Source organism: Natator depressus, chromosome 2 (assembly GCF_965152275.1).
Source record: "Natator depressus isolate rNatDep1 chromosome 2, rNatDep2.hap1, whole genome shotgun sequence".
In the NCBI taxonomy this organism is placed as follows: domain Eukaryota; kingdom Metazoa; phylum Chordata; order Testudines; family Cheloniidae; genus Natator; species Natator depressus.
Window position 1 is genome coordinate 224049114 of NC_134235.1, and position 15665 is coordinate 224064778.

Below are 15665 nucleotides of genomic sequence, written 5' to 3' on the forward strand. Positions count from 1 at the left end.
CTCTCCAGCTCCCTGCACCATGCCTCCTCCTGACCCCTCCTGTTCTCCCCACCCTGCCTCCTACAAACCTCTCCTACTCTCCCCACGCTGCCTCCTAGTGACCCCGAATCCCCATCTCCTTCCCACCCCCATCCTGCCCCCTACTGACCCCCAGATCCTCTATCCTGCCTCCTAATGACCCCCTCCTGATTCCCCCTGCCTCCTGACCCCTTTCCGCCTCCTACTGACCCCGATTCCCCCCGCCGCCTACTGTCCCCCTTCTGCTCCCCCCACTCGCCTCCTACTGACCCCAACTCCCCCCGCCTCCTAATGACCCCCTCCTGATTCCCCCACCCCACCGCCTACTGACCCCTGCTCCCCCGATCCCCACGCCCTCTCCCCTCATTCGGAGCCCCGGCAAACCGCTCCGTCCCTCCCCGGGCCCGGGAACCCTCCCCCCGCCGCCTTTGTGCGCACTGCCGCGCGGGCTGGGAGTGGGAGTGGAGAGACCCTCGCCCGGCAGGGCCCCGCCTCTCGCTGTGTGTGCAAGCCAGGGCCCGCCCGTCGGGCGTGGCGGGGGTATAAGTACCGCGGCGGGCAGCCGCCGTCGGTCTCCTTCGCCCCTCTCGCAGGAGTCTCCGGGACGCAGCACCCCTGGAATTACAAAGCGCCGGCCGCCACCGCCATGAGCACAACCGCAAGCAGCAAGAGCTCGTACCGCAGGATGTTCGGGGGCGGCAGCCGCCCCAGCACCTCGGGGAGCCGCTACATCACCTCCTCCAGCCGCTACTCGCTGGGCAGCGCCATCCGCCCCAGCAGCAGCCGCCTGGTCTCCTCCTCGCCCGGCGGCGGCTATGCCACCAAGTCCTCGGCCCTGCGGCTGCGGAGCAGCCTGCCCCCCACGCGGCTCGTGCACGACACCGTGGACTTCTCGCTGGCCGATGCCATCAACACGGAGTTCAAGGCCAACCGCACCAACGAGAAGGTGGAGCTGCAGGAGCTGAACGACCGCTTCGCCAACTACATCGACACGGTGCGCTTCCTGGAGCAGCAGAACAAGATCCTGCTGGCCGAGCTGGAGCAGCTCAAGGGCAAGGGCACCTCCCGCCTGGGGGACCTCTATGAGGAGGAGATGCGGGCGCTCCGCCGGCAGGTGGACCAGCTCACCAACGACAAAGCCAGGGTGGAGGTGGAGAGGGACAACCTGGCCGACGACATCCTGCGGCTCAGGGAGAAGTGAGTGCCCCCCGGGGGGGGGGCGGATGGGGGGGAGGGGGCGCCCTGGCTTCTACCCAAGGGCAAAGTGGGGAGCGAAGGGAACAATCTGCATCCCCAAAGTGCGAGACGCTCCCCCGCTCCTCCTGCGCCTAAAAACCGCTTAAAGTTGTGCTGGTGTCAGCCCCAACTAGATGGCCATTGAAACTGAGCTTCAGAATCGGGGAGGTGGAGGGAGTGCAAAACAGATCCAATCCACATGGATAACTAACTGGTGTGCACCCATAAGCTAATTTGCCTGGAGCCAAAACAAAGCTGTTGTGTATATTAAAGGCTTTTCTAGTCCAAATTTAAAGTTGAAGGCGCAGGCTTCTGTGGAAAACCATCTTGGGTGGCTACCATCTTTTAGGGGCATCTCAAACTTGGGTCTCTAGTATTTTGTTCAGTGTAGTGAAAAGACCAAGTAAAAAGTTAGCTTTGCCACTCTCTCATCTGATTTTTCAGTATTTACTGTTGTACTATGGATCTTAGGGTTTTGGTGGGTTTGAAAACTTTAGCTTGGCAAATCCACTTCTTTTGCTAAATTCAGATTCTGTTAGGTTGCAATATTTAAGATTATTTAAAACAAACCCAAATCTAGATCAGCCTCTTGTTGCTCATTAGCTGAATAAGCAGTAACGGTTTTTTGGCACTGCTTGTGTTAGGCTATCTGTGGATTTCAGACTGCTGTAACAGCAGAAAGCCTCAAAGTCTAGTCATGCAAACTTAATAAAGAGGGCACAGACCAGAAAAATGTCGGAATGAGATGCCTTTTTGTCAGAGGCCCCATTTTCCCCCTCTGACTGGGTGTGGCTACCAGCTGGATTTGAACAGACTAGTGCTGATTTTTTTCCCCAAGTTCATTATTTGTTTAATCGATATGCTACTATTTTCAGGTTGCAAGAAGAGATGATTCAGCGAGAAGAAGCTGAAAACACCCTGCAATCTTTCAGACAGGTTTGTAATCATTTCTGCATATTAAAATAAGGAGCACGTTGAATATAAAGCCAAATGTGTAAAGTTGGCATAATGTACAAGTCAGATGTAGAGCCACTTAGTGGTAAAAAGCAACTGTTAAAGGTGCAAGACTTCTCTCAGTACCTCCAGGAAGTTACTCTATTCAAGGGCGTTGCCATTCCTTTAGTCTAGACACTGATAAAATTGGAAACAGTTAAATTTTAAAGTATTATCTGGAGATTCTACAAAAACATATAGCAGATCTGACACTTTTGAATGTATTTGCAATGAGTAAATTGAAACAGAAATGTTGTCTTGCATGACTAGGTACAATGTCTAACACATCAGAGGTGAAACCTTAAAGCAGAGAATGGATAAGTGTAGAAATAAGACTCTAGATTTTTGTGGGGTTCTTTTTTTAACAAGAATCCACCAGTCCTCATGTAGTAACTTGTTTTCTTTAGTGATGATGTAGTCTTAAGTGGGGAGGAGAACAGCTATTGTTTTGCTTTATCCAAGACTAGCCTATTCTACAAAAGCGCTCCAATGTGGAATCACTTTCTGATCCAATAAGGGTGAAAGGGAGCCATCTGTTCGCTTGGCTGAAGGGTATTAATGGTTTCTATGGGATTCACTATGGAATGCAGATACAGGCATTATGGCAAGCGTGGTGGCTGCAGATTGAAATAATAGAACTCTTTGTATTGAAGAGTGGCTTGCTGCAGGCTGCATTCTTACTGAATGTGTAATGATAAGCGTATTTTAGAGAAATGTTTTCTAACATCAGTTATTTTAGATACGGCCCAGTCTTAAAATTCCTAGTACAGGACTCCATTATGGGAATTGACCAACTTAGCTATGCTGCTCTGAAATTCTTGCAAAATAAGAACTGCCCTAACACCTGAGAATTTTCCTGTTAAGGTTGTCTACTGATAGGTCAGACAATTTCTCTTTCTGGCTACCTTCAGGTTTTAGAGGAGGGTCTGACCAGGGATCCTAGTTATCTGTGATAAACCCACAAAATTCTGATTTTTTTTTTTAAAAATCAAAAAACATTTTTTCTGTGATTAGGGAATTAAAGTTCAGCATTTCATTTTAGTAACAATATATATATTAGTTGAACACAAGGTTTTTACTGGTTTTTACTGATATTTACAATTTTTAAGCAAGTTTGAAGCCTACCAGTGCCATTGATCATTATTAAAATTAATAGAATTGCAATTTGTATTTCTTATGCCAAATACTTCTGTTTTATACAGTACAACCCCATTTATCTGAGCCTCCATTATCCAGCTCTCTGTATTAACTGAACCACCAGCCACCTGTGTCTCACTACCCAAGCTCTCCCATCTTAAAATGTGGGGTAGAAAGCTCTTTGCCAGTTTTCCTGATCATCAGAATTTTTTTATTCCAATCTGGCCCCAGTCACAATTAGATCAGATAAACAGAGTTTCATACACTCTCTCTTTTTTCACAAAATGTAAAAACTAAATATTCTCTGTAAGAACACAAATTGTTTTTCCACAGCAAACAGATTTCTAGGATCCCTGGTCATGATCTCAAAAGTTAACAGCAATCAAGTCATAAGACTGTGTGTATACTGGATTTTTTTTCTTTAAAAGAAATTCTCAAAGAATAAATGAGAAACATTCAGTCATCTAAACTTTAATGTGAGTTGTAAGCTGTCTAGGTAACTTACTTTTTAACTAGGCTTCAGTTCACATACAAGTTTTGAGCTCTTCAGAGCATTTTACAGTGTTGGACTGCAACTTGGAAGACCTGGGTTCTATCCCAGCTCTGCTAGTAGCCTGCTGGTAATGTTGGACAACTCGCATCACCCATGTGTGCCTCTGTTTCCCCATTTTACAGATGGGGGAGGGAAGTGTAAATTGCTTTGAGATCTACTGATCACTATATTAAAAGCAACTATAGGTGTTCTTGCAACCTCAGCCTTTCTTTTCATTTGTTAGAAACAAACCCAAAACTTCTAACTTGAGTTTGGACTTTTTGATATTTTAAAGAACTTGCCTCTCAAGACTTTTTTTTCAAAAGAGATTATCACTGTGGAAAGGCATTACTAGAATTCCTCTTATCTCCAGCCAGCTGGGCTCAGATGTGTCTTGGGTCACAAAGTTGCTTAGTCTGGTATTCTAGAGTCCCTAGTGCATGTACGTCTAAATGACAACCAGAAGTTTGCCAATCCAGCTGAATTGTGCAACACAATCCCAAGCCTCGCTCAAGACAAATAGCATGATCTCTTTATGTAAGAATGAAGGTATATTGAAAAATGGAGTTGCTTGCCTGAAATGTGGAAAATACCAGGCATCACCTCAATGAATTTAAATTTCTTCTGTATTTAAAGAATATATTGTATGTTTCACAACATCAGGCTTGTCTTAACACATGTTGCACTGGCTTGCCTAATAATGTAATTGACTTAAACTGGTGTAAAGTCCTGCATAGGCACTCTTAAATGCACTTAACCTTGATCTAGTTCCACTGAGCTGAACTCAGCAAGGAATCTAGTTAAACTGGTTGAAGTCTGGCTTAATTTATTAAAGGTGTGCAAAGGGTCTTGTACTTAGCTGTGCTTTTAAAGGGACACCATTCTCTTTCAAACTAATGTAACTGTCTAGACTGGGGGCGGTGGCAGCACTCTCAGCATGCACTCGCTCATATTCCTTGGTGTCAAACATTTTAGCATAATCCATAGACTGGATTACACTTAGCTGCCATATGCTAATAGTATAAATGATTGTATTCTAATAAACAGGTCACTCAGAAGTGATATTTTTTTTTTGGCTCTGATATCTCAATCCTTGCTGTAACTAGATACCCAGTACCACCATTAATATTAAAGAAAATGGATACATGTACTGAACCTTTAAGATGTAAGGTGTCAGTAATACTTGATGCATAGAATTCAGTATTAAATACTTGTCGTCAGAAATACAGGCACTAACCATAAATTTCACTGAAGACCTGTTAAGACTTAACTCACATTCGGTATGAGTGCCACTGTCTTGGGTCTGACTACAAATGACTTATGCACTTTAAGATAGGAAAACTGCAGGATGCTTTAAAGATGCATGCATTTGAGGAATAAAAAGACACATGAAGCATTGGCATGACAAATCTTTCCCTTGGTAAATGGATTGTAAAAGTTGACATGCAAAACTAAATATATAGCTTGCTCTAGACTTTCCTTCTTGAGAGAGAACAGCCTGCATCTTCCTACCAGAGCACAGAAGTGTCATGCTATTTCAACCTTTAAGTATAGTTTCAGAGAACTGTAGGACACTATTTTTACGGCACTTAAAATTCCACATCAGAACAAGAAAATAACACTCACGTGGTAAGAGCTGTTGAAGTAAGCAAATAAGTTCACTTGCATTACATAGTTCAGCAGGTATCTGCTTCAGAATGAAAAGCTATTTGATGCATCTGCGTTCATCCATCATCATTTGGTAAAGCTTCAATGAGTTGCTTGCTTTTGGGGCACAACCAGGTAGTGCATCAGTACAATGAATGAGTTACTGCAATGTATACCCAGCTAGTCTGGTACTAGGGAATACGTCTAATGAGCTCATGGCAAGACTGACCTCTTGGCTTAAATTCAGAGATGTATCTAAAAAATAGACATATCCAGTCCTCTAAAATTGTTCTGTCCATCACTGAGTATGTTTAAATTAAAAAAAAAAGTCCTAATAAATATTCAGATCTATGCATGATCTAATTGCATATCTGGCTCCAACACACTACTTTGAAAACTTAGCCCTGATGCTAGGACTATAGGGCTTCTTAAATTCACTCTAACATGGCCTTCCAAACTGGCGAAAAGACTTTGATTACAAGTTGTGATTAAACTAACTTTAATTGAATGAAGTTTAACTATATTGCATTGTGCTCATATAATGGAAGCACATGTAGGTAAGTTGGAACTCCTCTACCTAAAGCTTATCAAGTTAGTCCCTCTACTGTAGGCTGTTACAACGCTAATGCACCTGTTAGGACAATTTGAAATTTATGGCAAGTCTTGAACTACAAGCATATCAGGTACCACTGGTTAAAATGGGTGGGGGGAATACTAACTGATGGCACATCTGGCATACAATTTAAGATTGAATATGTAAACAATCCCCTTAAATTCTATGAATCCTTGACAATCTACACAAGGTAGATAATTAGATTTGTATAACCTTCTCCCAGAATGAGTTGACCTTAAAAGCTCTTTAGATCATGCACAATTAACCCATCAATGAATTCTTCCCTTTTGAGATAAAGCATGGTGCCAAGCTGAGCACTACTAGTGCTATCTAGTCATGTAATGAGGATGGTATACAGTGACTTCAAGTAGAAGGTGGGGAGGTGTTCTGATGGATTAAAATATACCAATTTTTTTCTTAAGGATAGCATTTTGGCCTGAGCTAGGATTTGTGTTGCCAGAGAATTTGGCAAGAAATTCCCTAACTTTCTGTTATCCTGACTCTCATTATCTTCAGAAAAATCCAAATGCTTTTGAGTTGGACTGAAATGTGCTGCTTGATTTAATGTTGATGTATAAAATACACACACCTACAGTTGACATGCAGCTCTGTGCATGCCAGTACCCAATTTGCAAATAGATTTCCAATTCTTTCTGGCAACACTTTCAGGTAGGTCACTCTGCTGCTTGACTTTGGATCAAACGAGCAGTAAACTTGCTTGTTACACTGATTCATTTCCCCCCCCCCACCCCTTACTATTACTACAGTGACCTTGCTAAATGATCTTTCCCTTTAATTAGGATGTTGACAATGCCTCTCTGGCACGTCTTGATCTTGAGCGCAAAGTTGAGTCCTTGCAAGAAGAGATTGTCTTCTTGAAGAAGCTTCATGATGAGGTAAGATGCATCTTCATTAGAATATTAATCTGTACCTTCTATCATAGAACAATACTTGACTGTTCACTCTTTTATTAAGGAAATCCGGGAACTGCAGGCCCAGATTCAGGAACAACACATCCAAATTGATGTAGACGTTGCTAAACCAGATCTCACTGCTGCCCTGCGTGATGTCCGTCAGCAGTATGAAAGTGTTGCTGCTAAGAATCTTCAGGAAGCTGAAGAATGGTACAAGTCCAAGGTAAGTGAATGGCTCTTATGTGACAATAAGGATATTTGGCTTAACTTTACTTTTTAGATATCCAGGATCGCTTTGCCATAATGCATAACTACTTACATCCAGGAGGCAAGGCTTTATCTAACTTTCCCAAATCAGGAAAACAGGTACAGCCTGTCACAAATCTACAGTAGGCCCTGAGCCATAATACTGTGTCAAGATACTAGATACTACATAGTTTAACTTCCTGTTTTGTCGTCTTTCCTATTCTTTGCATAGTTAGAAGCATCCCATGCACTGAGGGGTGGCTTGTGTGCTGATGAGCTGGTAGAGGAGGGAATGGATGGGTGAAGATATAGCACAACATACATTCTAAAGTTAGCATTCATTATTCTTGATCTAAAATGTATGTATTTCATTTTTAACCATCAAATTAGAGACAGCATGGCACTAGTTTAGAGCCTCTGTTTCAAGTATTAAGATCTTTGTATGTGCAGTTTCTTAATCACCTCAATCCTCTTACTCCTGTGTTCCAGATAACCGTATGACAAATGTTTAAGTATTATACTAACTGTAAATCTGGGTTTTGCAACAGTTTGCAGACCTCTCTGAAGCTGCTACTAGGAACAATGATGCCCTCCGTCAGGCCAAACAGGAAGCTAATGAGTACCGCAGACAAATACAGTCCCTCACCTGTGAAGTTGATGCACTTAAAGGAACTGTAAGTGAAACATACCACTGCAGCTGTTACTACTTGTGCTGATATCTTGTCACATTACAATATAACTAAATACTAAGATGGAGGTGACCTATCAAACAAGATTGCAGACTAATGTAAATATGGTGTGCTTCTAAAATAGAAGCTAAAGGGCCCTTTTGATTAACTTGCATCTTTCAGCTGTGTACTGGCTGGCTATTTACATAATGAAAACTTGGGGTGACCAGTTTGACGCCTTATTTTTAAAGCTGAAGCATTGAGCTGTGTATATGTTTACAAGCTGAGTAACTGAAGATTAATCCACTGACTAATCTTACACTTTGCACCATGTTTACTCCTTGTTATATTTCCTTTTGAAAAACAAAAGGCTTCAGATCTAATTTTAATATTTGTATATCGGTACCTCTGTGAAACAAAGCAAGATTTAAAGAATGTACCTGTTTTTTCCCTTCATAACTGAGCAGATCTTTAAGATTGTCAAATTCTACTTAATGCAGAAACTTCAATAACTAGGCACACTGTCAATGCTACAAATCTAGGTCTCTTTGAAAATAAACCACTGAACTGATTTGTACTACATGAAACTTGCTGGTGAGGTTTCTCAGGGGCTGCTCTTGTATTGTGAGACAAGGAACCTAGGGACAATACCACCAATTTCCACTCCGATGCAAGGTGGGCACTGTGATCTTGCCTCTTCTGATATGTAAATGTTGCTGTTGGTTTGTAGTTAAACACTACACTGCTCCCATAATTCCCCCATGAGAGGATGAAAGCTAACAAATGGCAGATGTTAGTCATGTAACCTTTTTTGAGCACCTTCCACTAGTGCATTAATTAGTGGTCAGGGTATTAAACTTCTATTATAGAATAGAATATATGGGGTTAAACCACCAATAGGTGAAGACTGACAGCTACTAAACTGCAGACAACACTTGACTTGAAAATTCTCTTGTAGAATGAGTCCCTGGAGCGCCAGATGCGTGAATTGGAGGACAACTTTGCTGTTGAAGCTGCTAACTACCAAGACACTATTACCCGTCTGCAGGAAGAAATTCAAAACATGAAGGAAGAAATGGCTCGCCATCTTCATGAGTACCAAGAACTGCTGAATGTCAAGATGGCTCTTGATATTGAGATTGCTACCTATAGAAAACTGTTGGAGGGAGAGGAGAGCAGGTAGATAAAACTAATGCAAATATGACCAGCAACTCTGAAGAGTAGCTGCTAAAGAATTACCAAATTCCAGAGACTAGCTTCACTAAACATGGATTCTCTTTTGCAGAATTACCATGCCTATTCCAACTTTTGCTTCCCTGAACCTGAGGGGTAAGTAGTATCTAACTTCTCATGAACAGTGTAGGAAGCTTCTTTGACAACTTGTATCCTTTTGCTGTGGTAAACTAATACTCTAAAGACAGTTTCCTTTTAGCCTGGTATAATTGATTCAGGTTTTGTTCATTTAACACCGGAAACCACTAGTTCAAATGTTGGTATTTTAACTACTTTAAGTTCAGGAAGAGATTCCTTGTAATAACTTCATAACAAAACTCTACAACCAGTATTTTGTGGCTAGTGATCTTGGATACCCAACTAAAGACCATTTAAAAGGGTTTTTTCTGAATGCAGGAGCTTAATGCTCCCTGAAAAATCAGGCCCTTTTGAGGCTCCAAAAGGAGCCCCTGAAAATCAACACCCAGGATCACTAGCTACTTCCAGAACTCTTGCCTACATCAAAGCAAGATATCTGAATTAAAGAGTTAGTTGTAGCCAGTTACTTGTCATTAAAATCTCAGACTGGAGCCCCTTATATAGAGTAGTTTCTGTAAGTGATCTGGATAGAGACCTCCTAAACAGTGTTTGAAAACTTACTTTGACAATGGGTGATCAGATTTAAGATATGACTAATTACAAAACATCTAGTAATTTTAGGATCTTATTGTTGGTGCCTGGCACTTGTCAGCTATCAAGTGCATCAGTCTTTCCTGTAAAGAATCTGTCCATTCTATCATGTATGTGCAATAGCAAATGAGTAACTTAAAGTAGATCACTGAAGAATCATAACTGACTAATAATTTTACATCTGCAGAAACCAACATTGATTCTCACCCTATGGTTGACACCCACTCAAAGAGGACACTCTTAATTAAGACTGTTGAAACCAGAAATGGAGAGGTTGGTGCCTGTATCAGTTTCTTTTAGTAGAGGAGGAAGTAAAACAAATGACCAATATAGACAGAATGGTACTAGATAATAGCTAGTTGTGATGTACAGTGTTAACTTTTTACCAAACAGTGCATGCTCTAAGTATGTAACCCAAGCTACAGTAGTGCTAACTCAGTATAGTAACATGCACTTGGGCTGAATATTATGTACAGATCAGAATGTGCTAACTGCAACCTTCAACAAACTAGGCGCCTCTCTATGCAGGGATAGCAAAACATTCATAACCATGCTGTAAAGACACATCTATCCAAGGCTGCTACTTCTGTTTCTAGATATTAGACCTAGAGAGATGGATTAGCTGGTTCTGAAATCATTCCTAAAAGCAACTTAGTTCTGCAATATGGCCAGCAAATAAGGTGCTTGTAAACAAAGTATATCTGATTCCCCCATGCCTTTTTTGCTCGCTCTTTCAACTTGGAATTTAATTGACCAATAGCTGACTTTTCCACAAGTGAGTGGCTATCATCAACTTCCACTATGGCATAGTGGAAGTTTTATTAGCTGTGTTAATAGTATACTAGAATAAATCTAGAAAACTAGTTTTACAATCAGCTGTCTTGAGTATTGAAATTGCTCAGAATTAATGTAAGCTGCCTTATTCTTCAACAGGTTATCAATGAAACTTCCCAGCATCACGATGATCTGGAGTGAAAACCCTAGAGAAACTGCACCTTTCTCACTTGTGCAGTGAAAAGATTCTTACCAGCAAAATTTAAAGTCCCTGTCTTAAAGGAAGAAACAGCTTAAGTGCCTTTCTGCAGTTTTTCCAAAAGTGCAAGATTATTATGCTAGAGAATAGGTGTTAGATCTTGCAAACTGACTCTCCCTGAAGGTTTAGAGTTGACAATGGAGTCTAGTTTACAGATAGCAATATCTTGTGCTGCAATACTGTTTAAGTTTCTGAATTTCAATAACTGCTTTTTCCAGCACAGTATGAACAATTTCACTGCTTCAATAAATATTTGGAAAATGGCTTTCTAATGTGTTAATTTTGTTAAACTTCGATCACTTTTCCCCAGAAAGCATGGGAATAGCAACTTGGTGCTGAAAGTACCTAACCTGCAGAACTCCAATTAATGACAGTTGCATGGAACTTAACATCAGCAAAAACACTTGGAAGAAACTTACATTTGTACTCACTTCCTTAACTTTGACTTGCTTCAAATTATTATACCCGGGGCACTGGACCACTCACATTGAATTAAATGGACTACGCAAACTGGCACATGCAAGTTGAAATGACGTTATTTCTATCAAATTCTTAACTAGCTATTAGTGAACATAATCAGTTAGTATTAGCCTTGTTTTCACAGGTGAGCATTCAAGTTCATGAGCTGCAGGTGCTTGGATTCAAAACCAGGCTATGGAATCATATCAAGTGACTATCTGTAGAAATTTGCAGTTTAAAAAAAAAAATGTGAAAAGCTGCACCAATGCCTCTGCCTAGGTGTTTAGATGTACTCATCAGTGGCATCTAGAGCAAGGGCCTTTAACTATATTAAAAAAATAAAACAAAACTGACTCATGCCATCCTACAATTGGTAATCACCATCCACAATAAGCCTGGAAGGGGGGGGGGGGGGACAAATTCTCTCAAAGTAACGAACAAGCCCTAACACAACAATTGTGGGCTCATTGCCTCTTGACCCTAGATAAAAATCACTAAGCTATGGCTGAAAATGAGACCATACAAAAATAGGTCAGCTGTAAAAATAGCCCACAATCAAACCATTTCCTCATGCAGAAGTGAGGCTCTGTGCTTTTAATAACAGGTGAGCATAGGCTTTAGTAGCATGAAACCGAGTTTGTGTAACTCTGCGCCAGATTTAAGATGTTCAGTAAGTCACTTGACTGTCTCTTGCCTTATCTAAAGTAGTAATAGCACAACTTTCTAAGTATTTTGCATCTGTACCTGACAGGATCAAATTTTATATAGGTTAAATGAACAAGTAGTGCTTGGGAGCTTATACTGATGGAATGGCAGTAGTAGTTACACTTGAAACAGTTTACCATCCCTGTCAATAAACATGTCCTCTACAACTAAGGGTAGCCTAGTTGTATAAGATTCTGTGTACTCCCCCTCCTATGGTGTATGGACCCATACTTACAAGGATATACAACCACATATCAGCAAGCGGAACAAGCTCAATAATACTTAACTGGGGGTTTCCAAAGGAAGAGGTGAGCTCAACACTTACTACAGTACTTACTTCCAGATATGTAGTGCACAGGATAGTTTGTCTGCTGGGGGTGAAGCAGAATTTTGGCTGTAGGGTCATTGCCTCATATGTTGTAGAAGTGTATAGTTAAAGAGACAGGGTATTGCAGAAAGAGGATTGTCTAGGCAGTTGAATGCCACCCTGAAGAACTAGATTTTATTCCTACCTCTGCCTGTGTCATGCTAAGAAAGTCACTTAACTTTTCACAGATGGTCACTGGTTGTGTGTTGTTTTCTAGTTGGTTGACTGGAGGCCTTGGGACTGAGGGGAAGTGGCTGGAGCATCTCTATTGTTAGGTCATGAGCATCTGGGAGAAGCATTCATGTAACTCAGTTGGGTATGTTCCTGCCTGTGGATGTCTGTGGGGCTTGTCTAAAGTGGTAATTAATAGTGCTGCAATTTTCTTGCATGGGGTGTGAAAAACACCCCCCTGAGCACAGCCAGTCGCAGCGCTGTAAAGCAGTGTAAACAGTACCCTAGCACTGGGAGCTATACCTCTCGTTGAGGTGGCTTTTTAAGAGCCACACAAGGCATATTAAAGCGCTGCCAGTGTAGACTGTCCCTAAGTGCAGCACCTGCCAGAGGTTTGTAGCTTGGCAACAGCACCATAGTGTGCAAGGGATACAGGAGCTTGGTGAGACAGAGGGCTTAGCAGTCCCCATCACACATTCTAGAACTTTAGTACTGCTCACCAGCATTTTTCAGCCAGGTAGGCTGACCCAACAAGCCATGCTTTCTGCTTGTCCCCTCACTAAATGATGTTGAATGTAACTTGGATTCTCCAAAAATCCACTGTCTTCACCTGTAAGCAGAACTCCCTCCTGCTGCTTTATTTCTGCCTATAAGTTCCCTCTCTGGAAGATCTCACAGTCCCTTCATTAGCATTCGGTTCAGACTGCAAATGAGTATCCAGTGTGAACACCACAATACTCAGTATACTTGTAGTCAGACAGTAGGGTGACCAGATGTCCTGATTTTATAGGGACAGTCCCAATTTTGGGGTCTGTTTCTTATATAGGCTCCTATTACCCCCACCCCCGTCCTGATTTTTCACACTTACTGTCTGGTCACCATATCAGACAGCTAGAGTAAACATCTCATGCCTGGAAGAAACCGGTTTCCCACCCTTTGGTGATCACCCTCAGTCACAGATCTTGAGAACATAACTTTCAGCATATATACATAACTCCTTACATACTATCCATCCATACATTTCACTATGATTATGAGGAGCAGTATGACACAGGCTCTCAGAAGACACTTTGCATGGCACCCTGAGGAATTAACGTGTAGCTATCAGACCCAGGGGATCTGTATAGCCCTTATGCACCCCTGTGCCCTCTTCCAGTTAGCACTAAGATATCCCTGGGTCACACCTGCACAGAAGGGGGCTGAATTAAGGTTGAAGAGGCAACCTTAATCTGGCATTTCCTAACATTTGAGTGCTTGACTACAACTTCAACATTATTTTAATGTAATTTTTTTTGGATGTAATAGATTAACAAACCTTGTAGTGTCTGTTATTTTCTTCCTGTGCAGGGAATTATAGCCTATGATCAATTCACCTCTGGACCTTTCCTTCATTAACGTAAGTATTGCTCAGTTTGTAGCATGCTTTCCAGACATCAAATCATTCTTGTCGTGCATTCCTAAAGCCTTTCCAACTCTTTACCACATTTTTAAAAGCGAGGACACTAAAGCTGAACACAGTATTCCAGCAGTTGGTGCACTGCTGATCTCACTGGACAGTGGTTACAAACAGGGAAAGAGTTCAATGAAAGGCAAAAAAGAGACATCCTTTGATCAGGGTAGAACAGGTGCCACAGTTAACCAGGAATTGTTTTTAAGCCTTTCATATTTTACTACTTTTGTCTAACAAATTACATCACACAAGGGCCAGAAAATGCAGGGCCATAGCTGAAACAGTTTGTGGTGGTTAGAGGTGATGTAAGGTTATCCTTTGGTGACCTATGTATTATGCCCTACATAATTTCTACATATATAGAAACTTTCATCCAAGGATATTACAAATCATCCAAGTGTTTTACAAATATTAAACCTCACAAAATCCCCGTGAGGGATGGACTATCCCAATTTTACAGCTGGGGAAACTGAGGCATAAAGCAGTTATGTGACTTAGCCAAGGTCAGGCAACAGGCATGGAGCACAGCTTGATTAGAATCCAGATCTGCTGTGTCTCACTCCTCCACTTCAGAGAGATGATAATATTTCTTCCCTATAAGTAATACAAGCCTCAGAACATTTGCAAATACATTATTTGCTTTAGAAATTTGGATCACTACAGGAAGAGTTAGAGTAAATCAAATAGTGATCAGTCTTGTACAAACAATGTATTCCTAGGCAGTTGGACACTCTGTTCCCCGGTAGCTATTTTAATATTTCTTTTCAACACTATACAAAAAGAGGCCTTATGGTGAAATGACCCAAAGTACACAAATGGCTGGAAACCATAGGCTTCTTCACTTTGAGCATTAATATTCTTGACTGTGAGCATGGATCACAAATTGTGGTGTTAGTGACCACTCAAAAAATCGTTAAATGATATGTCAGCAATGATCCAGAAATAAATTCTATATAGAATTTTGCTTAACCAATCACCCAGAATGCGATGGTAATTGGACCCAGTCTTTGAATAGGCTTTCCTTAGCAAAGGCAACCAGCATTTAACCCTGGTCACCACACAGGGACCATGTGAAGGGATGACTTTCTGTTGTGGCAGCCACTTGGCAATAGTTGACATTGCGCCCTCCAGTGGCACTACTCAGCCAACGGAGACCACTTCATAGGTACTTTTAGAGCTTGCCCCAAGGCAGAACAAAGCCACAATCTCCAATAGCATCTCCACAGCTAAGGCATTACGGTGGGAAATATAGTTTTCTTATGAGGTTAGTTGTTGGATCAGCATTAAGTAGCTTACTGCAGTTATATACTAACATCTTCCTGATCTGCCTAGATCAAACAGCATGAAGGTGACACAGCCATCGGCCACACTCTTAGTACAGTGAGACTATTCAGCTAGATTTTGCTGTGGAATAATTTGCAGTATTCTTGCTCTTTCCCTGGGCAACTCGTTTTGTTTTATTTTTAAAGCAGGATTGAAAGCTCTATCCTGTAGTCCTCCTTTAAGCTTCGAGTAACACTGACCATAAAAGAGCAGGGATAAATCATATGATGCACGGATACCACTTCTTTTCA

At 41.7% G+C, this 15665-nt stretch overlaps 1 protein-coding gene across 1 annotated transcript; it reads left to right on the forward strand.

Annotated features, from left to right (window-relative positions):
- The first annotated feature begins 574 nt into the window (after positions 1 to 574).
- On the forward strand, positions 575 to 11198 carry VIM (vimentin). Its single transcript, XM_074946019.1, has 9 exons — positions 575 to 1215; positions 2130 to 2190; positions 6977 to 7072; positions 7152 to 7313; positions 7885 to 8010; positions 8963 to 9183; positions 9290 to 9333; positions 10094 to 10179; positions 10840 to 11198. Exons 1-9 carry the CDS (start codon positions 665 to 667, stop codon positions 10879 to 10881), a joined length of 1389 nt encoding a protein of 462 aa, XP_074802120.1. The 5' UTR covers positions 575 to 664; the 3' UTR covers positions 10882 to 11198.
- The last annotated feature ends 4467 nt before the right edge of the window (positions 11199 to 15665 follow it).

Coding starts and splice junctions, on each gene's coding strand:
- VIM (XM_074946019.1), top strand. CDS start 665: ATGAGCACAACCGCAAGCAGCAAGAGCTCGTACCGCAGGATGTTCGGG. Junction 1,216..2,129: donor ATCCTGCGGCTCAGGGAGAA/GTGAGTGCCCCC, acceptor TACTATTTTCAG/GTTGCAAGAAGAGATGATTC. Junction 9,334..10,093: donor TGCTTCCCTGAACCTGAGGG/GTAAGTAGTATC, acceptor TTACATCTGCAG/AAACCAACATTGATTCTCAC.